This window comes from Anolis sagrei, chromosome 2 (assembly GCF_037176765.1).
Source record: "Anolis sagrei isolate rAnoSag1 chromosome 2, rAnoSag1.mat, whole genome shotgun sequence".
NCBI lineage: Eukaryota > Metazoa > Chordata > Lepidosauria > Squamata > Dactyloidae > Anolis > Anolis sagrei.
Window position 1 is genome coordinate 191341418 of NC_090022.1, and position 26283 is coordinate 191367700.

At 42.7% G+C, this 26283-nt stretch overlaps 1 protein-coding gene and 1 long non-coding RNA gene across 2 annotated transcripts in view; both read left to right on the top strand.

Annotated features, from left to right (window-relative positions):
* LOC137096117 (uncharacterized) overlaps positions 1–26283 on the top strand; it is a 337069-nt gene that overhangs the window by 88755 nt on the left and 222031 nt on the right. The gene's annotated exons all lie outside the window — the stretch shown is intronic.
* TSPAN31 (tetraspanin 31) overlaps positions 5006–26283 on the top strand; it is a 29902-nt gene continuing 8624 nt past the window's right edge. The window contains exons 1-4 of the mRNA XM_060762827.2: positions 5006–5255; positions 19232–19399; positions 22428–22508; positions 23510–23650. Coding sequence (XP_060618810.1) covers positions 5193–5255; positions 19232–19399; positions 22428–22508; positions 23510–23650 — 453 coding nt within the window. The 5' untranslated portion in view covers positions 5006–5192. The remainder of the gene's footprint in view (positions 5256–19231; positions 19400–22427; positions 22509–23509; positions 23651–26283) is intronic.

Here is a 26283-nt window from a genome sequence, read left to right on the forward strand (position 1 = left end):
TTTGTTTGTTTGTTTGTTTCCCATATTTGTATACTGCCTTTCTCAGCTCGGAGGCAACTCAAGGCGGTTATCACCCCCCCCCCCCCATCCCAAAATTTAAGTAGAAAGTTTATGAGTCTTTTAAATGTTGAAGACAGAAAAGGATATGCTGCTATGGTTTGGTGTTTTTCTGTGGTCTGTATGTTAGGCTGGATATTTAAACATCCTGCTTGGTGGTTATCAACAGTAGGCCTCATGTAAATGTGCCCTAGATTCCAGCACTTTGGTGGCAGAGAAATGTGTGGACTCTCAAATGTTGCCTTTCAAGCACAGTGACTTGTAATGTATGATGGGAGCTACCATTAACAACATCTGTAGATATGGTTCCAATTTACTACCCCAGTTACTTTTCTTCTAGTTTCTAGAGTTTAAAAGAATGGTGCAAGTTATTCTTCTTTACACTAGAAGAGCAGAAGGAAGACTTGTTAAAACAAACTGCTAAACTGGAAGATGAGAGAGGGGAGAAAGTTCAGTTTCCTCTCTAAGAAGTCCCTCTACTGCAGCAGTTGCTTGGAGAGTGTAGGTGGTGGGAGGACATTTTCAGTATGGCACAGCATGGGAATAATAAATAACTTGGAAAAATGCCTGTCGTTATGTTAAGTGGTGTGTGGGTGGAAAGAGGACTCTGTGAATGTGCAAACATTATAGTATCTCAGTATCTGTGATATATGATTTCCCATCAGTGAGAACTACTTGGCCCTGTATATTTGTATTCTGCTTGTCTTCAAGCATACAAAACAAGGAGGCTTATACCACAGATTAAAATGAGGTGCCACTGAATATCTGATAGTTAAGTAGTTTTAAAAATGATTACATAAGTAATTCTAATTTAAAAACACGCAAATGAGAGAGCACACAAAACATACAAAAGGTTCCAGTTCTTGGAAGTAAAGCTCTTCATATTCAAATTGGACATCTTTTCAGGGGAGAATGGAGGCGCTTCCAGACAGCGCCAAAGTCAGGGTTTAAAATGGGGGTAAAATATCCTGGGATCTCACAGGCTTCCTCTGTATTGGAACAAGATAGAGGGTGGAAGTTTTTTAAAATCTTCACAGAAGGAAGGAAAGCATGTTTTGCATGACTGCAGGGATATACAGTGATGCAAAGATGCACATTTTCCAGCCAGAAGCGGGATTTAAGTGCACCTTGCTGTTGCTGGGGGACGCCAAGAAGAGTGGTAGTTCCCATAAAGCTTTTCCTTGATTTGAATCTACTGGGGGGAGACTGGTAGCCATATAGTGGGTGGCTTTCACAGTGTTCAACCTTATTTCTCTCACATTTAGCAGCAACTTCCCATCGCACATCAGGGAGTCAATGCCAGCTAGCTTGTAGAGTTTATCAACAGGTGTAGGTTTAAGACATCCTGTGATTATTCTGCGTGTTTCATTCAATGCTATGTTCACCTGCTTTGCATGGGCAGACCTATGCCAAACAGGGCAGGGATACTCGGCAGTTGAGTAAGACAAGGCTAGAGCTGATCTTCTTACTAATTTTGGGTCTGCACCCCATGTGCTGCCAGTAAGTTTCCGCAGGATGTTATTGCGTGCAGCTACTTTGTGCTTGGTGTTCAAGCAGTGTTTCCTATATGCTAGTGTTCGATCTAAGGTGACACCGAGATATTTATATATATAGTGGAAATATAGTGGAGCTGGTGTAACAAGGGAATTGTACGCTCCTGTAAGCAACCTGGCTGCCAAGCATTGGACTAGCTGGAGCTTCCGGGCAGTTTTCAGAGGCTATCTTTCACAATAGTCTGAGACTTTATAACTCAGGTCACAATTTGCATATACTGGCTGTATTTGTTTATACAATGTGCACCTCCAACTTCTTTCCAATATAAGGCAACTCAAAGGTAACCCTATCACAGAGTTTTCTGGCAAGTTTTCTTCTGAAGGGGTTTGTCATTGCCTTCCTCTGAGGCCAAGAGAGTGTGACTTCTCCAAGGTTACCCAGTGGATTTTTATGGCTCAGTGGGGACCCCAACCAGATTCCTAGTCCAACACCTGAACCACTGTGCCATAATGGCTCTCAGTAGTTATACAATTGTGCTCAAATGCCTGCAGCTATTATAATATTGTATTTCATCAGTATATTTAAGGTGCTACCGGATCCCTTTGCATTCTGATACTCTAGACTCAACATGGCTATGATGATGGTTCCCAAACTTTGGTCCTCCAGATGTTCTGTATTTCTGTTCTCAGAATTCTTGAGTGTTGGCTGAGCTGATGGGGATTCTGGGAACTGATGCCCTAGGTCTTTAGGCACTACACCCAATTTGCCAATCACTCTGGAGAATCAAAATTTGGGAACTACTGGTCTAAGATGCTATGTGACTTAATATTAATGAATATTTCCTATGTCTGTATGCAAATGCAAGGTTTTTTAACTATGTTGGAAACCGCCCTGAGTCCCCTCGGGGAGACAAAGCGGTATACAAATAAAGTATTATCATTTGAAACACAGCAAGATTAGTATACAGCAAACAAGATCACTATGCTGGTTGTTGTATAGGATCACACGTTGGACACTTCCCAAGTGTCTAGGACTATGTGATGTATCGGCAAATCATGCATGCAGATCCAGGTAGGGTGGCCTTTTGCAGTTGACAGATGGTAATTTTGTCAGCGCTGATTGTGCCAATCACTACTGGGACCACCTTGACTGGCTTGTGCCAGAGTCTTTGCAAGTATTATTATTGTTATTATTATTATTATTTAGCTGCAACTCCCAGTAGGCCCTAGCTAGATTTGCCAGTGGTGAGGAATGCTGGAAGCTGCAGTCTAGCAGTTTCCCACCACTGAACTAGATTAATTTGTTCCCTGATGAGAATATGCGAAAATGGGAAGTTAGGGTCTTTCCGTTCATGAACTTGTGCTTGTGTATGTATCTTCAGTGTTGTGTATAGGATTTTCTATTGTGTAAAAAAATGGGGGGCAGCGGCGGATTTAATAGCACTTTTAAGACTAACAGATAAGTTTTCAAGGATATTACGTCTACTTCCTTAAATATACTGATGGAATACAATATTATAATAGCTGCAGGCGATTAAGCACAATTGTACAATTACTTATATCATGTCAAAAGCATTGCATAAATAAACAAGTGTGAAACTGATAAAATAGTAGGAACACAAGCGGGACCAAAAATGGGCAACAGCGACCACATTGTCTGTAGCTTTGAAACAGTTTTTCCTCTGTGCATGAGGCAGGGCATTGTGGACAAGCATTTTTCTAGGTAGTGCCATTTAGCCAGGTTGTCTTTTGATCAGCCCACTCCACTTCTGAGTCTGTTCAGGGACTTCCAAGTTGCCCATTCTTGGTTTGCCCCTGGAGGAAGACCCTTGTGAGGGGACATCCAGTTATAGGGAATGGGGAGATGGAATATGGGAACATACATGGAGTTCATAAGGTGAGGGGAAATCATGCAGAGTCTGGGGCCCTATACCTGCCCTTCCAAAAAGTTCATTGAAGTTTGAAAAAGTTGATGAAAGTCCTCAAAAAGTTCATAAAAGTTGAAGAAAGTTCATGGAAAGTCCATAAGAGTTCATGGGGCGTATAGAAGGCTCTAGGAGCACTGAGTAGCCAGAGTCCATTCATAAAACAGAAGTTTCATTTATAAAAAAGGGAATCCAATTAATAAATAATAACCAAATTGGTCAGGTGCTAGTTTGGGTTATAGGTGTGTTGCCATGTGGGGCCATGGAAGAAGCCTTAGGTTCCCACCTGGGGGAGAGATAGGGAATTATGGGATCATTCCAGCCTGGTGTCCTTGGCAAAACTATGAATTCCCTGATTTTGAACTATCTTTTACAGAGTCGGGGGGGTGGGGTGGGGGGTGGTCACCTCCGATCACAGTGGTTTTCATGAAGCCTTTCCTTGATTTGAGTTGGCTGGGAGGAGGCTGATAGCCAATGCTTATTTTCTCAGTTGGCAGCAACTTCCCATGTATAACTACTGAGTGCCAGTATGGCACAATGGGTCAGATGTTGGTCTAGGACAGTGGTTCTCACTCTGTGGGTCCCCAGGTGTTTTGGCCTACAACTCCCAGAAAACCCACCCAGTTTACCAGCTGTTAGGATTTCTGGGAGTTGAAGGCCAAAACATCTGGGGACCCACAGGTTGAGAACCACTGGTCTAGGAGTCCGATTGGGGCCCCTGCTTTCTCTTGCTTGGAGGCCATCCACACCACAGAATTATAGTAGTTTGACATCACTTAAACTGCCATGGTTCAATTTCATGGAATCCTGAGGTTTGTAGTTTGTTGTGGCAATAGAGAAAATACCCCAACAAACTCGATCCCTCATTGGACGAGTAAGATGGTCTTCCATTATGCGTTTCCTTGTGGGTTCGTAGGTGGCTGTGGAGCCCTATTCTGGACCCGCATCTTCTCCCACAGTGAGGGCATTGGTTTCCAGGTGGAAGGTGGTCCCGGTCGAGGTTGGCACGTTTCTCTCTTTTGCCCTCCACTTGTGCCTCCTCTAATTCTGTAGCACTGCTGGTCACAGCTGACCTCCAGCTGGAGCGCGCAATGGCCAGGGCTTCCCAGTTCTGTGTCTATGCCAGAGATTTTAAGGTTGGCTTTGAGGCCAACAAACTAAAGATCCCAAGGTTCCATAGCAGTTAATGTAGAGTGGACACACCCTTAGGGCCTTTCCACACAGCCCTATATCCCAGAATATCAAGGCAGAAAATCCCACAATATCTACTTTGAACTGAATTATCTGAATCCATACTCAGATCTTGTGGGATTTTCTGCCTTGATATTCTGGGATATAGAGCTGTGCGGAAGGGCCCTATGTGTCAAGCGCTTGCGCCCAGAGGGTATTTCACGGAAGCGGAAGTGAGAATTATTTACAGCTCACAGATGTTTCGACAGAGCTCTTCGGTCACAGCCCTCTGTGCCAAGTACCCGGATGAGAAAGCGGCGCTTCCCCGAAGAGGGGTGCTACCGCGCATGCGCACGAGGGTGGCCAATGTAGGCGAGCCGGCCGAGGAGGGGAGCCGGGGCGCGCAGGCGCGGTGGCGGCGGGCTGAGATTTAAAGGGGAAGGACCCCCCCCCCCCGTCCGCCGCCTCCTCTTCAAGAGGGGACTTTATTTAAGTATTTATTTGTTCCCTATTCCGGAGGGGCTGTGGCCTCTCTTGCTGGGCGAAAATGGTTTGCGGGGGCTTCGCCTGCTCCCGCAATGCGCTGTGTGCCCTCAACGTCGTCTATGTGGTAAGTGTTTTCCAGAGGGTGAGGGAAGGGAGGGAGGGAGAGGCCTATTCAGAAGGGTTGGGGTTGGCTTGGCCAAGGCAGGAGAAACATCAGGCAGCGGGAGGAGGGCCTCGCCCATTCTGGGGCAACCTTGGCCTCCTTTCGGCCTCCAAAGGTGTGGGCAATCAATAGAGGGAAGAGGAAGGGCGCCCCTCCATGGTGTCCCATTGCCCTCATTGTGCCCCAGCCTGGGGTGTGTAGCAATGCTATCCAGGAGACGCTGCATCTGCACTGGAGACTGCTGTTGAATCTTGGGAGTCCCTGGGGCCTTCCATACAGCCCTGTACCCCAGAATATCAAGACAGAAAATCCCACAATACCTGCTTTGAGCTGGGTTATCTGAGATAATGTGGGATTTTTCTGCCTTGATATTCTGGGATATAGGGCTGTGGGGAAGGGCCCTCAAGCTCTGGATCTTTCCAGACCAGGCTGCATCAACACCCTAAAACTCATGAATTTTGACACCGCTATACCTGCCATGCCTCCATGTGACGAAATCCTGGGAGTTGTAGTTTTATGAGGTCATTATTATCATCATCATTATTTATATCCCACTTTTTCTCTCCATACGGAGACTGGGGGCCCTTCCACACAGCTCTGTATCCCAGAATATCAAGGCAGGAAATCCCACAATATCTGCTTTGAACTGGGTTATCTGAGTCCACATTCGGATAATGTGGGATTTTTTGCCTTGATATTCTGGGAGCCCTCAGAGCCCTTCCATACAGAACCCTTCTAGACAGGCCCAATATCCCAGGATCTGATCCAGGTTTTCTGTTTATCTCAGAGTATCTTGCAATGTGGACCCCTATAATCCTGGGATCAGATCCTTGGATATAGAGCTTGTCTGGGAGGGCCCACAGGACCCTTCCACACAGCCATATAACCCAGAATATCAAGGCAGATAATCCACAATATCTGCTTTGAACTGGGGGCCCTTCCACACAGCCCTATATCCCAGAATAACAAGGCAGAAAATCCCACATTATAAGTGCACCTAGAAGAGACAAGTTTAATATATGGCAGTGTGGACTCAGATAACCCAGTTCAAAGCAGATATTGTGGGATTTTCTGCCTTGATATTCTGGGATATAAGGCTGTGTGGAGGAGCCTTTAGTCCACACTGCCATATGTTCTAGTTCAAAGCAGATAATGTGGGATTTTATTCAGCTGTGTGGAAGGGGTCTCAAAGCACCTCACAACTAAAAGCACTGCAATATAACTTAAAATATAATAATCCTAATCATAATCTTTATTTGTATCCCGCCCTATCACCCCAATGGGGACTCAGGGTGGTTAACAGCATATGGTGTCAAATGCTGTAAATTGCAATGAACAAATAAATAAAACTACCATAAATTAAATAATAACTCAGTAAACATTGCCATCAAATGATAATAAAGCACTGTAGCAAATTTAAATACTACACAACTAAAAATTACATTTTGATTAAACTATTAACCGGACTTGAAAAACTGAGATTTTAAAAAAATTAAAAATTAAGATTTTAAAAGATTTACATACCAGAGTTTCAATCCATGCAAGCACATAAAAGGCTTTTTAATTGTATACAAATTTATAAATATTAAAACAGTATTAATTATCATTAAAAGCATATAAAATCATCAGCTCCTGATGTTCTTAAAAACTTTCATCTTTAAAGCCTGTCTGAACAAAAAGATTATAGCCTGCTGTCAGAAGGACAGCAGTGAGGGGGCTTCCCTGGGAAAAAAGGAGTTCTGGAGTCGAGAGGCAGCCACTGAGAAGGAAGGCTTCTCTCTCGTTCACACCAACCAAGCTTGAGATAGAGGTGGGACTGAGAGAAGGGCCGCTCCTGAAGTTCCCAGGATCCGGCCAGGTTCATACAAGACGTTGTGGTCTGCCAAATAGCCTGGACCTGAACAGTATAGTGCTTTAAATTTTATAACCAGCACTTTGAATTGTGCCTGGAAACAGTCTGGCAGCCAGTGAAACTACTTCAACAAAGGGGTGGTCTGCTCCTTCAGCCAGCCCCAGTGAGCAACCTGGATGCTGCTCTTTGGACCAGCTGGAATTTCCAGAGACTCTTCAGAGGCAGCCCCACATGGAGCACGTTACAGTAATCCAGATGCGATGTTACTAAGGCATGGGCCACCATGGCCAGATCTGGCCTCTCAAGGAATAGGTGCAGTTGGCGCACAAGTTTTAATTGTGCAAAGGCCCTCCCAGGCGCCGGTGATACCTGGACCTCCAGGTTCAGTGCCAAGTCCAGGAGGACCTCCAGGTTCAGTGCCAAGTCCAGGAGAACCTCCAAACTGCACCTGTGTCTTCAGGGGGAGTGTGACCCCATCCAGCACAAGCTGGATCCCCATTCCCTGGTCTACCTTCCGACTGACTAGGAGTACCTCTGTCTTTGGATTAAGTTTCAATTTGTTTGTCCTCATCAAGTCCATTACTGATGACAGGCACTGGTTTAGGGTCATGACAGCTTCCTTGGCATTAGCTGGAAAGGGGTAGTAGAGCTGGGTGTCATTGCATGCAGGTGGCACCATACTCCAAAACTTTGGAGTATGGTGCCACCTCCTCTCCCAGCAGTTTCATGTTTATATTAAACAGCATTGGGGACAAAATGGAACCCCACAGGACAACGGCCAGGGGTTCAAATTGGAGGCCCCAAGCACCACCTTCTGGGTATGGCCCTCCAGGAAGGACTGAAGCCATTGTAAGACAGTGCCTCCCATTCCCATCCCAGCAAGATGACCCAGAAGGATATCATGGTCAATGGTATCAAAAGCCGCTGAGAGATCCAGGAGAACCAACAGGGACATGCTCCCTCTGTCTAGTTCTCTGCGTAGGTCATCTGCCAAGGCAACCAAAGCTGTCTCTGTCCCACAGCCAGGCCTGAAACCAGATTGAAATGGATCTAGATAATCCATTTTATCCAGAAATCCCTGGAGTTGGGAGACCACTACACACTCCAAAGACCTTACTCAGAAAGAGGAGGTTGGACACTGGCTGATAGTTGTCCATTATGGAGGGGTTCAGGGATGGCTTTTTAAATATAGGACCCATGAGTTCCTCCTTTAGCATTCTCTACCAAAGTGTGCTGTGCTGGTACCTCTCCAAATTACAGCTCTCCCAGGATTCCATAGCATTGGGCCAGGGCAGTTTAAAGTGGTGTCAAACTGCATTGACTCTACAGTGTAGCTGCACCCAAGGAGAGAGGGTGGGCTTGATTACTTCATCATGGCTAGCTTTTGTAAGCCCGTTAGTCTGTTGCATCATAGAACACAGAAAGGGGAAGGGTGGGAGGGAAATCTGGCAGCACCATTAATTTTTATTTGAATATGCGCGGTCATTAATACCATTACACTTCTTAAGAAGAGAACACAGAGCACTGGATTTAAACTGCAGGAAAAGTGATTCCACGCAAACATTAGGAAAAACTTCCTTATAGTAAAATCTGTTCAGTGGTGGAATAAGCTGACTCAGAGCATAGTGGAGTCTCCTTCTTCAGAAGATTATAAACAGAGGTCTCAGAAAATGTTTATTGAATACTTCAAACAAAGAAATCAAAAGATTTTGATTTAGCAAAGAAGAATCAGACAAACACAAAAAGTAAGAAGCTAAGGAAGAAGACAGGAATCAGAGGTCGGAAGGAAGGAAGAGGAAAGAAGGAAAAGAAATTTGACCTCTAGAAAATACCAGGAATTCAAAACAATTTTTATATACTCATGTTTTTTTCTTTTTCTTTTTTTATCTTTTTCTCTCTTTTGTTTTCCCTTTATCTCTATCCCTCCCTTTACCTTTTCTTCTTCCCCTTTCTTCTCCTATTTTAATTATAAACCAAATATTCAATAAAGATTATTATATAAAAAAGAAAATGTTATAAAAAGTTTTCGCTTAGAGTCTCCATGTCAGAAATGACTTAAGTCACACAACAGTTTCAGTTGAAGCAGATGAATGCTCACAAAAATTCATGCTAATATAAAAATTACTTAGTCCCTTTTTTCTCCTTCTCTTTCTGAGGCAAGTAGACGAGGTGAAACATACAGCATTATTCCCTTGCTGGCATCTTATGGTGTGAATGTTTGTGTTACAAAAAGAGGAAGACCATAAATTTGCCTAAATTTTCGTTTTGTGATGGGTGCAGGCATCAGAAGAAGAATATGAGAAGTGAACATTGCTGGTGTAGAGCCTGGAAATTAAAGTTGGATTTTATGTTGTTGTTGTTCATTCGTTCAGTCGTCTCCGACTCTTCGTGACCTCATGGATCAGTCCACGCCAGAGCTCCCTGTCGGCCGTCACCACCCCCAGCTCCTTCAAGGTCAGTCCAGTCACTTCAAGGATGCCATCCATCCATCTTGCCCTTGGTCGGCCCCTCTTCCTTTTATAGGATTTTATAGGGTAGTTAAATCCAAGCATGTTGTCTCAGTGTGCTGTCAGGCTGCTATAGGAAAGATGTCTGTGTTTGCTACAGTGTCAGCTCATTAGAAATGTTGCTTTTTTAAAAAGGTGGTTTGAGTAGGAAACGGGGGCCCTTGCTTAGGTTCTTTCGTAGCTATAACACACCTTGTCATTACCCCCTCCTTTTATTGTGGGTAATATTATTCTCTGAATTCCAAGTTTTGTTTTATGACTAGCCTCATAAATTGAGATGACAATTTCCTCCTAATTTATTTCTTGTTTTTGGTATTTGAGTCTTATCAGAATTGGCCAGGAAGCTACAACAACAAAAACTAGATGAGCTCTGGTTAGAGTAGGCCTCAGCCAAATTGCCAGTGGGTCTTAAGCTTTTAAGACTTTCAGATAGGAACAATAACATGATGTAAAAGACTTCTTAATAGAAGTGCAGCATTTCTTTTTCAGTAGCAGACATGTTACGTAATGATAATTTCAATATATACTTCCTAGATACATGATGGGGCATATTAAGCAATGCCTGCTCACCCTCTCAGGAAAAAGAATATAATATAAACATTTTATGGGTAGGCATGAATAGTGAGTATGTGAGAATGGGTGATGAAACTGCATATATGCTATGTTAAAATGTATGTACAATGCTGCGACCCTAGGTGGAAGAAAGAAGTCTAGAAGTGTCCTAAGGCTAATTAGTCTGCTAATAAAAGGATATACTCCTAAACATACTTACTAGGGATTAAGTGGCATTAGAAACAGCTGCTACGTCTGAGTAAACACGTATAGGATTGCACCGGAAGGAAGGAACAACATGAGTAATAGAATATTAAGCAATGCCTGCTTGCCCTCTCACCTCTCAACTTCTTAGGATGCCTGCCATAGATGTGGGTGAAACATCAGGAACATGGCCATCTAGCCCAGAAAACCCACAGCAATCCAGTAATAGAAAGTTGAAGAAAGTTGCCAGGTGCAGAATTTGGTCTCTAGAGTCGCCAGCAGAGAACTTCGTTCTTTGTCCTCAAAGCAAGCAGCACTGCTTTTCTTTTCCCTCGCCTTATGCTGACTTCTATAGACTTGTTTCTAAGCAGAAAGTGCCCTGTGTATGTATATGTATTACCCAGAAAAATAATTAATTGGGTGCTAGGAAATAATCTTGGCAAATTGAGGAGTTATCAAGATTCTGGATGGCATTGCTGTTTCATTAAAGGCCCTTTCATACAGCCCTATATGCCAGAATATCAAGGCAGAAAATCCCACATTATTGGAGTGTGGACTCAGGGTCCTTCCACACAGCCCTATATCCCAGAATATCAAGGCAGAAAATCCCACAACATCTGCTTTAAATTGATTGATCTGAGTCCACACTTAAATAATGTGGGATTTCTTCCTTGATATTTCTGGGATATAGGGCTGAGTGGAAGGACCAGAGAAAAGCTTCTCCCTAAGTCTGCTGGAAGAATGGGATGTTCTGGGCAGATGGAGATGCTTGCACTAAACTGCCAGACTAGGAAGGATGAGGAATATGTAACCCTCTACACAGATGTTTGATTGAAAGTCTCAGCAAATTAAAGACTCCTGAGAGTTGCAATTCAGCAAAATCTGATTTCCCATTCCCCATTTACTGGAAAGAAAAGGAAGAAGAAATAACAGATAACACTACTTGAATGTGACAATGACTCAGGCTTTCTGTGAAAATTGAAGCACTATAAATGAAAAACCACTACTTTTTAACTTGAGAGAACAATTTTCTGGGAATCAGAGTCCTCCAGTGTGACACTGTGATGAATTCCGGCTAGAAATTTCCTAAAGAGAACATACCAATCATACAAAAGTTCAGTCCACAAATTTGGTGGCCAACTGTATTTCCAATTTCTCTGTATTGTTGTTAAAACTGGAGAGTAATGAAAGCTTATAGAAGAAAATCGGTTCATTGAAAACATACTGATGCAGAGTTCTACAGATATCATGGATTGCTAAAAAAAACAAAAACAAATGACTAAATCTGTCTTAGAGCAAATCAAGCCACAACTCAGATTAGGAGCCACCTAGATAATTAGAGTGAACTTGTCCTTTGACTATATCATGAGACAACATGACTCATTGGAAAAGATTATAGTGCCAGGCAAGTGGAAGATAGTAGGTGAGACCACATGTCAGGTGAATTGATCTCAACAAAGAAGCCATGACCCTGAGTAGGGCCACTGACAACTAGAGATCATGGAAATGTCTCATCCTTGGGGTCAGCATAAATTAAATACTAACAACTTCTTGAATTAGGGAATATTTTCTTCCGTCAAATGGATCAGAAACATTTCAGCTACATGCTAATAATGGATGACGCCAAAGTGCATTCTAATATGAAGAACACATATTTTCATACATATCCACGCATTTTTCACCTAGATGCATTTAAAACAAATCAATTCTCTCACATAACAAACGCATGTAGAAATTATTTGAAAGTGCCCCAATACCGCTTAGTGTCTGAGGAGTTGGAACAGATTTCATTTCCACCACATTTTATATCCTTGCATGTAAATGGTGGTCCTGCGGTATCTCTTTTCAATTATTTATAGTCCCTTTAAGGCACCAGATCCTGTCTGATATTGGAAGCTAAGTAGGATCAGCCCTGGTTAGTATTTGGATGATAGACAGCAATGAATACCAGATGCTGTAAGCTGTATTTCAGAGGATGGAAAATCACCTCTTGAGTATTCCTTGTTTTTCAAAACCCTATGTAGTTCATGGGATCACCATGAGTCAACAGGTATCTTGAATACACACACACAACACACACATACAATGTCTTGTGGAATTTTCAACATATAATTTTGACTTTCCATCATAGGATAGAAAGGTAACAATTTACTTATATGAAAGAAAGAAGGATGCTCAAGGATGCCACTGATCTGGAGGCTGATTCATCTTTTCACCTTCTCTGAACAGTTCTGTGTGCTCATCCCCCCTCGATGGACTGTCACCTTGTCGTGGTGAGGGGGCTTGCGTGTTCCGATGAACCTGTGGGCACAACAACTGGAGTCGTGCACTCCCAGGAGTGGCCGCGGGGGGGGTCCCAGACCAAGCACAGTCCGAAGACCCAAAGACCTCAACGGCGGAGCAGGCGGAGGATAACATGGCACATGTTACAACGGCTGCGAAGGCGGAAGAAGGCTGCAACAGACTGAGAAGCCATGGTCATTGTGTTAAACTACATCACCAGTGGAACCTCATCTGTGAAGACTGTGTGTTGTTCAGTTGTGCACTGACCTCCACACATTAAAAAACCCACGCACAGGCGTCTTCCAAAGAAAATAAAAACAAACCAACCAAAGTCCCATGGCGATCAGCGAGTGGCGACGGGGGCAGGACTGTGAAATCTGGAAGCCCCTAGTCACAGACTGGCACATGGGCGGTGGGTACGGACTCAGTCGTTCTACCTCAAGGTCCGAGGCAGTTGAGTAGTTCGGCAGCTGTATCCGCGACTGAGCAGCCCTATTGAGGACCCACTCTGCTCACCCCACACGGGGAGGGGGCTAGAAAAGGTGCCCTAAACATAGTCTGCCTCACTTATCCCTGACTGGACTGCCGCGTCCAGTGGGGTCACCATCCTGCGGCCAAAAAAGAAAAATGAACTTCGGTACGTGGAACGTACGGACACTGATGGACAACAGTGACAGTGAACGCCCCGAACGCAGAACTGCCATCATCGCAAGGGAGCTGGGACGCTTCAACATCGACATAGCAGCCCTTCAGGAGACCCGGAGAGCAGGAGAGGGACAGCTGAAGGAAGAAAAAGGAGGCTATACCTTCTTCTGGAAGGGACTGCCTGAAGAAGACCAAAGAATGCACGGAGTTGGCTTCGCTATAAGAAATGATCTGATGAAACATCTGTCCGAAGCACCCACTGGCATCAACGAACGACTCTCCACCCTCCGAATTGATCTTGCCAAAAACCAACGGGCAACCATCATAAGTGCCTATGCACCAACACTAGACGCTGATGAAGACATCAAGGAGAAATTCTACTATCAGCTGGACACTGTCCTATCGGGGATACCTAAGGAGGACAAAATCATTCTCCTGGGGGACTTCAATGCAAGAGTCGGGCGAGACTTTGACCTGTGGCCAGGCACCATAGGAAAAGACGGGGTTGGAAACAGCAACTTGAATGGCATCCTGCTTCTCACCAAATGTGCGGAGCACAACCTTGTCATCACCAACACGCTCTTCCGCCAGAAAAACAAGTTCAAGACATCATGGAAGCACCCCCGGTCAAAGCATTGGCACCTCTTAGACTATGTAATCACACGTGCCAGAGACCGCCGTGACGTACTCCTCACAAGAGCCATGACAGGTGCTGACGACTGCTGGACCGACCACAGGCTAATCCGATCCACGATGGCTATCAAGATCGCCCCCAAGCGCAGACTCCAAGGAAGAAAGACAAGGCGCAAAATGAACACCCAAGCCCTTCAAGAGCCCTCCAGGCGAGCCCATCTCCAAACTGCACTCAAGGACCATCTACCCACAGTACACCCCGAAAATGTTGAGGAACATTGGAACAAACTGAAGACCTCCATCATCCAAGCCTGCGAAGAAACTATTGGATACCAAGCCAAGAAACATCAAGACTGGTTTGACGAAAATGACATCGAGATCCAACAGCTAATCGACAAGAAAAGGAAAGCCTTCCAAACATGGCAGAGAGACATCAACTGTGCTGCTAAGAAAAAGATCTACGCCAGTGCAAAAGCTGAGGTCCAAAGAAGGACAAGAGAACTCAAGAACATCTGGTGGACAAAGAAGGCTGAAGAAATCCAACACCTGGCAGATACCCATAATGCTCAAGGATTTTTCAAAGCCACAAAGGTCATCTATGGGCCAAGAAACCATGGCATACAGCCTCTACGCTCATCAGACGGAACCAAACTCCTGAAGGACCAAAAGTCAATTGCACTATGTTGGAAAGAACACTACCAAAGCCTCCTAAACCGCAGCTCCAGTGTGGCCGAAGAGGTCCTCTCACAAATCCCGCAACAACAAACCAGGGATGAGCTTGCAGCACTGCCTAGTTTGGAAGAAGTCAGCAATGCCATCAGCCAACAAAAAAACAACAAAGCCAGCGGACCGGATGGGATCCCTGCTGAAATCTTTAAAGAGGGAGGACCTGCGCTGACACACCAACTCCACCAGCTCATAGAAAAAGTGTGGGTGACCGAGAAAATCCCAGCAGACTTCAAGGATGCCACCATCATCACCCTCTTCAAAAAAGGGGAAAGAACAGACTGCGGAAACTATCGAGGTATCTCCCTTCTAACCTCTGCTGGAAAAATCCTCGCAAGAATCCTTGCAAACCGCCTTCTGCCCCTCTCAGAAGACACCCTCCCAGAATCCCAGAACGGCTTCCGCCCCTCCAGAGGAACTGTGGACATGATCTTCACTGCACGACAGCTCCAAGAAAAATGCAGGGAACAAAACCAACCTCTGTACATGGCATTCATCGACCTTGCAAAGGCATTCGACACAGTGAATCGCAGCGCTCTCTGGACCATCCTCCAAAAAATCGGGTGCCCAAGCAAATTTGTGAACATCCTGCGGCTCCTCCACGATGACATGATGGCAACAGTCTTAGATAGCAATGGCTCCCAAAGTGACCCATTTAAGGTGGAATCGGGTGTCAAACAGGGATGTGTTATTGCCCCAACTTTATTCTCCATCTTCATCGCCATGATACTACACCTTGTTGATGGGAAGCTTCCCACCGGAGTGGAAATCATCTATCGGACAGACGGCAAGCTATTTAACCTCAGCAGACTGAAAGCCAAAACCAAGGTCACAACAACATCTGTTATAGAACTCCAGTATGCTGATGACAATGTCATCTGTGCGCATACAGAAGAAGATCTACAAGCCACTCTCAACACCTTTGCAGAAGCATACACAAAGCTTGGCCTGTCACTGAACATCGAGAAAACCAAAGTGCTGTTCCAGCAGTCACCAGCCGCCCCCTCTCCAATGCCAGAGATACAGCTTAATGGTGTAACATTAGAAAATGTCGACCATTTCCGCTACCTTGGCAGCCACCTCTCCACCAAAGTCAACATCGACGCCGAAATACAACACCGCCTGAGCTCTGCAAGTGCAGCATTTTCCCGTATGAAGCAGAGAGTGTTTGAGGACCGGGACATCCGTAGGGATACTAAGGTGCTTGTCTATAAAGCTATTGTCCTCCCAACCCTGCTCTATGCCTGTGAGACGTGGACTGTCTACAGACGTCACATGCAGCTCCTGGAACGATTCCATCAGCGCTGCCTCCGGAAAATCCTGCAAATCTCCTGGGAAGACAAGCGGACAAACGTCAGCGTGCTGGAGGAAGCAAAGACCACCAGCATTGAAGCAATGGTCCTCCAACATCAACTCCGCTGGACAGGCCACGTTGTCCGGATGCCTGACCACCGTCTCCCAAAGCAGTTGCTCTACTCCGAACTCAAGAATGGAAAACGGAATGTTGGTGGACAGGAAAAGAGATTTAAAGATGGGCTCAAAGCCAACCTTAAAAACTCTGGCATAGACACTGAGAACTGGGAGGCCCTGGCCCTTGAGCGCTCCAGCTGGAGGTCAGCTGTGACCAGCAGTGCTGCAGAATTCGAGGAGGCACGACTGGAGGGTGAAAGAGAGAAACGTGCCAGGAGGAAGGCGCGTCAAGCCAACCCCGACCGGGACCGCCCTCCACCTGGAAACCAATGCCCTCACTGCGGAAGAAGATGCAGAGCAAGAATAGGGCTCCACAGCCACATGCGGACCCACAGGGAAACCCATGATGGAAGACCATCTTACTCGTCCAACGAGGGATCGCCTAAGTAAGTAAGTAAGTAAGTAAGTAAGTGCTCATCTATAGAACACTTTTCTGGATTAAATAAAAACCATTTGTTTTTTTTTAAAATAATAATTTGTTAATGTGTTGTGATTAAATAAGGAATTAGAAGTCTGACTTCATACCTGGAGAGTCATCTGTCATAGCAAATATGAGATACCATGTCAGATGAAACATTCCTTCCTTTCTCCCTTGGAAACTGTTTTCCTGTTGAAGCGCTTTGGATCTTCCAGTGCATGAGATGTGCATAATTTGGGGTGAGCTTCATGTGAAAGTACATTGACCATGTTTTTGGTCCAAAAATTATCTTTTTCTCTAGATTTATTCTTGCTTTGAGTTGAAATGTAAATCAGAAACCCTTCAAGCAACTTTTCTCTTTTCTGGGAAAGCACAGCATTCAGTCGGCCCTCATAAGCTCTAGAGCACTTTTTAAGCAGTAAGAGTAAAATAGAGTCACAGCTACAGCACTTTCCTCCTTTTCTGCCCTTGGATGGCGGAAAGACCTCAAGTGCTGGAAGGAAGGGTTTACATGCACAGCAAAGCAATTGATTGTTCGGTAGTCAGCAGTTTGGAGAGTTAGATAGACTGAAAGGCAGTACAAACAAGAGGCATGATTTGCTGTGTGTTTGGGGCAGGGGAGAAGAGGAGACTGATACATAGCATTGCTTTGGAGCAGTGTCAGGAAACAGGCAAAAGCAACCCTTATGTAATTATATTTTTTATTATGTAAGCTGCCTTAAGAATCCCTCGGGATAAAAAAGGGAGGCTGAGCATTAAATGAAATAAGTAAAATACCAAGCTGATATTGGAACAGATGAGATGCAGATGCAAAGTGAAAACTGAACCCAGAGTCTGTGTCCTGTTTGGAGTATATGAGAGAAGGGTTGCCAATAGATATATGTATGGAGTAGAACTGTAGTCCAAAATATGAGTGGATCAAAGATTGGGTATAATATAGTTATCAATATTTGAATGTTTCCTGCACTTGTCGTATGATACATTGTAGATTGAAGTGTATCATGTTGCTTTGGATGGCTGAATGGGCTCTTCTGCTTATTAGGGGCATGACACCTTTGATTAAAACAGCAAAATATAGTAGTTGGAGGGAATGTAACCTCAGAGAATAAAGTACTGTCATTAGGTGCTATGCAAATATATTGGTTCAATGTTGGTTTCTGTTGTTGACTAGCTAAAAAAGTGCTATCATAGGCTGAATGTAGACAATAGTAGAGCATCATCTGCAGTTGCTCCTGGTTGTGTTCCTATATGATCTGTCCATCACTGTTGTTTAATAGACTACTGTAAAGTTGAAACATTTCTAAAAGTTTGCTGCCATTTTTGAGATCATGTAATAAGCTTGTAAAGAACAAAAGAAAGAATTAGAGCCATTGAGCAGAAAAGATATCCTCCTACACTGCAAGTAATCCTAATGTAAGAGTAGAAAGTCTTCTCCTCAACAGGCAAAGGCATTTTTAGGTCACTGACAAAGCTAGACATGACCTGATGCAGCTTTTCAGTCCTTACTTGACCTTTTAACCCAGGGGCTTAGAGGTTCTTTAAATGGTTTCAAAATAATAGAACTTGAAAACTTTATTCTGGGCCCATAGGTTACTATTAGCCTTTCTCAGGAAGAGTGACAAGGCATATTTAAGATTGCTTAAGAATGATAAATTACCTTTTAAAATTACTTAATATACCTTTTAATACTTGCAGTGTCAAAAATTATTCTACCTATTTTTCCAAGTTGTGCTCAATTTGGTATTCTGTACTATATTTAAAACAACACTGGAAGGTATCATTTGTGAAATCTTGTTGGGTGGTGTTTGTGACTGTATTTTAATTGCAAAGACTCCTTCCCAATTTTCTTGAGCCTTGGGGTTGTTAGGGCATTCGAAGCACTTGGAAGTATGTTATCATTCTTTAAACAAACTTTTAAAAGAATGTGCTGTGGACAGCTTTTTTCTGTTGCTTTACAAATATGCTGGTATTAGGCAAGGAAAGTCTTGGAAACAGTTCAACATAAAATCAAGTCACAGATGAAAGGCCTTGTACATCTTTATATGCAAAATTTGATGTCTATAATTTTAATCAGATGTTCAGATGTATTAAAACTGAGTTCGATTAAATTTATTTATACCCAAAGCAGGTTAGTTTATGCACAGGGCTGTATGTGGCACTCCAGCAACTAAAAGAAAGAATTATAATAATCATCATTATTATGTTTGTTTATGTCTTGCCTTTTTCCCAGTTTGAAAAACATACAAGAACTGAACATTTTAATTGACAATATTAAAAATGACCTGAAACTACACTTTAAAGACAAAATACTATTAAAAGATTTAAAACAATTAAAACTGCTCAGCATCTTCAGCTCACTCCTTTAAAATGTTCTGTTTTAAAAGTCTGCTGGAATAAAAAAAATGGCAGTAGGACAGAATGGAGAGGCATGGAAAGAGCCATTTGCCCCCTGCCCCAGAAGGGGGTTTTGTAGTCTAGGGACACTACTGAGAAGAAGACAACTGCAACATGACACAAAGGGACTAGGGTATATATCTTGTATTAATGTGCTCAGTTGCAAGGAGGGAAATGTCAGGGTTACGTTTGTTTTCTCTACTTCTGACTCTTCCATTCTCACCTCATCCTCAAATCTTTTCTTGCTTTCCAGCTGGTCGGGCTGTTGCTGATTGGTGTAGCTGCCTGGGGTAAAGGCTTCGGCATTGTTTCCAGCCTCCACATCATCGGAGGGGTCATTGCTGTGGGTTTCTTCCTGCTTCTCATCGCCATCGTGGGGCTCATCGGTGCTATCAACCATCACCAAGTCATGCTCTTCTTTGTATCCTTCTGTGCTGTTGGAAAAACAGAGTTCATTGCACCTGGCCATTCTCTGTAGCGACAAGCATAAAAATGAATGTGTGTGACAGAATTGTGATATGGCATCTATTTGTAGGTTTAAAGAAATTTACTACTCAAGAAATAATTGTGATTTTATTTTGTCTGGCATTTATGGAGTCTTTAATGGGCGAGGAATGGAAATAGATGCACAAGACATTTATAACTTTGCTTCACTTTTCTTTTGGACATCAGAGACTGCTAAAATAGTTTTTTCTCTCTCTTTTCTTGAGATGGATAGGTGACATTAACTTCAATCTGATGACTTGGTTTTAAGAATTTTGTTTTGTTTGTAGCACATTATGTGATAATCTATTGATTGTGAGGAATGGAAGTAAGTTAATGGTTCTAGGCCCTACCTTCAAGCAAAAAATTGAAGATCTGTGAAATTATTCCAAAAAATATTTTCCCCAAATATTTTAAAGTTGTGGTTGGTAGGATCCATGGATACAGATAGTGGACAGAATAGTAGTTTATGGTATACAGAAACAAAATGTAACTATTTGTATTTGCAGAGACTAGTAATCAAACTTCATATAACTTTCTCCTGATATGCCAGATAATGAACCAGTGTCTCCTGTCTTTAAAATGTATATAAAGCACATAAAAGGGAATTACATATGTCTCTGGATTTTCCTAAGCTCACTGAGATCCATAGGGATGTCTGAGAATATTATAGAAGGAAGAATACAGTTTTAGTGGCAAAATTCCCATACCCAAAACAACAGTGCCACATATTAAATTCTGGTGGCAATCTGCAAATAACAGTTCCTGATGCATGGTGGCTGTTTTTCAAAATTTTATCCCCCCCCCCCCCCCTAAATAGCAGAGAGAGATGTCTACAAGAAGTGGTGAGGAAGACAGAGACATCCTTACTGAAAGATGTTCAGTTTTGTTTCAGAAAAGGGACTTAATTCAAAAATCTAAGGAAGACTTACCGTATGAGCTGATCTTGGTTTTCTGGTTGATGCAATTGTGTTACTGAGAAATGGGTTTGGTTTTTTTAAAAAGGGGAAAGGGAAATGGCTTCAAAATGAAACCTCATAACCTCTTAGGTCTTGAATGGTGATTATGTCTGGAGGATGTTGGCAGATGTACTGAGACCACAAAATCTGAGATTGGCAATTTGAAAGGCTGTAGTGTATCTATGGTTAATCCAAGGTAATGTCCTGAGGAGCAGGGGCAGCCATTCTGTTTTATCATGATGCTATGGATAATTACTCCACCCATAAGTATTTCTATTTTAGAGGATTTCTGAGGGAATTACAGAATTCATGAATGACAGAATGTACTGGAGTAGTCAAACCAAGAAAGGAGTAAAAAATGGAGGAAGTTGTTGTGATAATTACTGGAAAGAGCAGGAAATGCTGGAAACACTTCTGACTACAACCTTGTTTAGACTATTGCCTGAATACTTGGAAGATTATATGGGTATCACAGGCCCTGCCCCGAATATCCCTGTACACATGCCTTGGATACATCCTGTTTGGATTACTCTGTGTGAGGCTGGCTTTTAGAAACTGTTTATAAACTTCAGCTTGTTCAAAATGTTTTGTCCAGAATACAGACCAGAGTCAGTTATAGGGAGTATTCAACTCCCTTGTTAAAACAATTTTATTGGCTCCCAGTTTATGTTGGGCATGATTAAAAGTGCTGATCATGGCCTATAAAGCCCTATATGGCTTGGGTCCAGATTTTTTTAAAAGACCGTTTCTCCTGATACAAGTCTGCTAGGTTTTATTTTAGTCCTGCCACCATTGCAGGCTTGCTTTGTGAAGACATGGGAGAGAGCCTTCTCAGTGGCTGCTGCAATCCCCAGACCATTCTTTTATGGGAGGCAAGGCTGCCCTCCTCCCCGATTTCCTTTTGCCAATAGGCAAAGACATTTTTTACTTTAGCCTTTGGGCATGCTTTACCCTTTTAACTCTATACGTTTGTTTTAAAATGTTTTAATGCATTATCATAGGAAGCTTCCTTGGTCCAGTTCTAGGAGAAAAGCACCATATAAATTAAACAAATTCCTAGACTTTGAGGCCTGAATATCTTCTTTGGGGCTCATACATTTGGGAGATTATTCCTGTGGCTCAATGAAACCTCCTTATATGAAGGGGGGAGTCATTGGAGGATGCGTCAGAGGGAGGCTGGTGTCAGATACAGATCCTTGCCGTTTCAGCAAATAAGCTCAGTTGGAAGTAGCTAAGCTTTATTTTAGAATAGCAGGAATAAACTACTATAGCCTAATTAATGTCAAAATAGGCAGGCACAATAATAATAATAATAACAACTTTATTTTTATACCCCACCACCATCTCCTGGAAGGAACTCAGGGCGGCTTAAAAGCGGGACCAAGCCCAAAACATACAACAAAATTTGCCAACGAAAACACAGTTTAAAACATAACATATGGCAGTCAATTATAACACAATTAAAACAGCAAGGCATAAAAATAATGTTAAAACTATATCAAATCAACTCAGCATAAGCGTAATGTATTTATAAGTTGTACATTCAGATATTTTGCACACGATTTCTTCATTTGTCAAACCACCATAGATATTAAAACTTTTCGCAGTCCTTTACTTCGTTGGCCAGGTAATCAGACCATTGCCCCATTCTCACTCTCTCAACTTTCACATGAGAAAAAACTCAGACATTGTCCTCTTCTCAAAACAAAAGCCATCACACAACCTAAACAAGATATGCCTGCATTCCTAGCTAATGAGATATTTGCTGTGCCATCCTACACCAAGCAATTATTTTTTAACAATTTCTCGTGTACTCTAATTTTCCTTTCTGTAGTAAGAAATCAGCAGCAGTTGAGTTTTCTTCTGTTTGCTGAGCACCTAAATAACTGAATATGTTTCATTTAATAACTGGAAGGGGTTTTCTTGCAACTAAGGTTTTGGGTTTTTGTTTTTTTTTACTTTCCCTGAATTTTCCCATTCATTTCCTTAATGTAAACCTAATTCCAGTATATGATAATTCTAGGGCTAGTCTTTATTTTCCAGTTTGGGATTTCCTGTTCATGTCTGGCACTCAAGAGAAGTAAACAAGTAAGTATGTTTTGCTGCCTGATTTCTGTTGAGGTCTGGAAAGTGTTTAGCCTGAATATCAAGCCACAGCATGTTCACTTCAGACCCTCTTGGTTGGAAAAGGGCAGAGTGAACTGAGACATGGAATAAAGAACCATAGGCAGGGTTCTTGAGAGTTAAAATTGCACCTCCTGGGACAACAACTTGGCTTCGTTAGACCAGTGATACATATGTAAAGATCTGGAATCTGGTGTATTAACCAAGAATGATACTTATTAGAAGGAACTGTATGTTGTCATTAGCGGTGGATATTCAATTTGCCTTCTAAAGTTGACAGTAAGGAGAGATTTTTTACTGTCCCAATCAAAAATGGGAAAATCTTTCATTTTGTACATATGATTTCAGTGTATCCATCAGCTTTGTGGAGCACATCTAATCTTTTGTTTAATCCACTGACATTTCTGCATTGACCGGGGTAAACATCATGTCCTCAACAGCATCACTATAGCTATGAACCATGGATGGAAAAGTTATGTTTTTGAAGTGCACGCCCAGAATTTCCAGCTAAACATGCAAGGAATGGTCAAAAAAATAAGTTTTTCAAGTTCTGTTTCTGGGCCCTTCCACACAGCCATATAACCCAGAAAATCAAGGCAGAAAATCCCTGAATATCTGCTTTGAACTGGGTTATCTGAGTCCACACTGCCATATGTTCAAAGCAGATAATGTGGGGTTTTATTCAGCTGTGTGGAAGGGGCCTCTGAGTGCACTTTAGTTAATTGCATGCATTTTTCTACATCCCTGCCTCTCCAATATCTCTATCCCACTGTATACCACCAATGATATATCACAATAAGATTTATTATTGTTGCATCTTGAACTCTCCTTCCCCTTGCCCACTAAACTACCAGTTTTTGTTAGCTAGATTAAGAACATTTCTGCTTCTCTACACCTGACCTAAGATGGTTGTACTTTTAACACCTCCTGTTTTGGGTACAAATATTTGTTTTATCTTCTTTTAGGAAAGTCTCTTGAGCGGTGCCTGGAAAATGATGAACGTTGACACCAAGAAATCATTGGAAAGTAATTTAAACTGCTGTGGATTATTCAACAACACCAAATCTGCTGACACATTCAAAGCTGATGTTGATTCTTGTACTGCAGTAAGTGCATATTCTTGGAATAGCTTTACCCTTTCAAGTACCAGAAAACAGAGCAATATTGCTGCATGGCTCTAACCTGCTGGTCATCCCAGACTGAGGTTTCTCCAGGACCCTTCCACACAGCCATATAACCCAGAATATCAAGGCAGATGATCTACAATGTCTGCTTCAGACTGAATTATCTGAGTCCACACTGCCATATATTCTAGTTCAAAGCAGAAAATGTGGGATTTTATTCAGCTGTGTGGAAGGGGGCTCCATTAATGCAATGCCTTCGCTCAGACACCTTTGATTTTCTTATATTTTGTTGTGTGAAAATGAAAATACTGTACATACTGTAGATGATATGTTATTGTACCACAAAATTAAATAAACAAAAGCAAACTGACCCTTTTTTGTTGCATAACTGTCCACCCTCATTTTTTGATACATCAGGTAAATCCCTTTGAATTCCAGTTTGAACAGTAGGAACATGAAGAGAAAGGGAGGATCTTCCAAAATATAAATCTTCATTAAGTTGCTACCTCCTTAATGAATGGAATGTCCATTAACATAGCCTTCAGGGCTGTATTTTTTGGCTCATATTAGGTCTCATGGTGCTGCTTTTTTAGAGGATAGCACTTTGTCAGTAGCTAATTCTTTCTATCTCTATATTGTCTTGGTTGTTAAAGACGTTTTTTTGTGTGTGTCAGGAGCGACTTGAGAAACTGCAAGCCATTTCTGGTGTGAGAGAATTGGCCGTCTGCAAGGACGTTGCCCAGGGGACGCCCAGATGTTTAATACTTTGCTATCCTTGTGAGAGGCTTTTCTCATGTCCCGGCATGGGGAGCTGGAATTGACAGAGGGAATTCAACCTGCTCTCCTTGGATTTGAACCTCAGACCTATCGGTCAGCAGTCCTGCCGGCACAAGGGTTTAACCCATTGCGTCACCAGGGGCTCCTGGTAAAGAAGTGATAGCATGGCTTTCAGGTGTGTGTGTGTGTGTGTGTTTTGCCTCACCCTTAGCTTCATTCTGCGCCTTTTCATGGCTTAACCACCTAAATGGCACTTGATCATGCTTTCTCTTGGAAGTCAAACTCAGCCTCTAGAGCAAGGCACAGGCATACACACACACTTACACACCTTCCAAAATATAAATCTTCATTAAATTGCTTACTTTCTTATTGTGGGGAGGGGGGGGGTCCTGATTGTGACCTTCATAGGTGTGTTTTTTTTGCTCCATGTTAGGTCTCATTGTGCAGCTTTCTATATATACACTGCCCTCTGTGTGCTTCATACATCTTTTTTTTTTAGTTTGTGGGCCTTTACCCAAAGTGGAATGGGCTTTTTTATAAATAGAAAACCCCACATTATTTTAAGTTGGATAATAAAGGGTATTTGTGCCAAGTTTGGTTGGGATATATTAAGCCATGTAGGAACTTTTGTTGAACAAACATACATACCTTGACTTTTATAGAGAGAGACAACTGGCCCCTTGTATGGCCATCTTCCAGAAGGATTCTCTCCTGATGTTTTGCCCACATCCTATCACATTTTCTGATGGATCCCATTGGAGAGCCTTCCTTCCCATATCTCAAGACAGTATACAGACTCCCTATTTGGAAATCAACTCTCCTCATTTGATTTGATCGAGTAAGACATCTTTTTTGTTGTTCATTCATTCAGTTGCTTCTGACTCTTTGCGACCTCATGAACCAACCCACTCCAGAGCTCCCTGTTGGCTGTCACCACCCCCAGCTCCTTCAAGGTCAAGCCAGTCACTTCAAGGAAGCCATCCATCCATCTTGCCCTTGGTCGGCCCCTCTTCCTTTTTCCTTCCATTTTCCTCAGCATCATTGTCTTCTCTAAGCTTTTCTGTGTTCTCATGATGTGGCCAAAATACCTCTACTATCCTTCCCTCCAATGAGCAGTCGGGCTTTATTTCCTGAAGTATGGACTGGTTGGATCTTCTGGCGGTCCAAGGCACTATCAGAACTTTCCTCCAGCACCACAGTTCAAAAGCATCTATCTTCCTTTGCTCAGCCTTCCCTGTGGTCCAGCTTTAACTATGCGGATCTTCGTTGCCAATGTGATGTCTCTACTCAGTATTTTATCGAGATTGGTCATTGCTCTCCTCCATGTATTGCTGGAATCTTTCTTGCAGGATCTTGAGCATTGCCTTATTGCCATGATAAATAAGTGCCACTGTACGAAAGTTTGAGCAGTCTTTAGCATGTTCCCTTTTTTGGTATGGGGATAGAAGTTGTTTTTTCCCCAGTCTGATGGACGTTCTTGTGTTTTCCATATTTGCTGGCATATGGCATGCATCACCTTGGCAGCATCACCTTTCAACATTTTAAAACTAAATGGACCAGTAAGACATCTAGAGATCTCAAAACATATGCCTTCTTGATTATCCTGATAAAAGTATTGTCACAATCTGGATTTTGGAATAAGTTTTATTGTCTAAGGTAAAGGTAAAGGTTTCCCCTGACATTAAGTCTAGTCGTGTCCGACTCTGCCAGCATCTTAGTGTCTATAACTGTTCCAGATGCAGGTCTTCTCCTTTGTACCAGGGTTCAAAGAAAAATATATTTTACAAACAGCAAAGTAAACTTTCCCAAAATATGTCAAGTCTTTCCAGTTTGTTAGT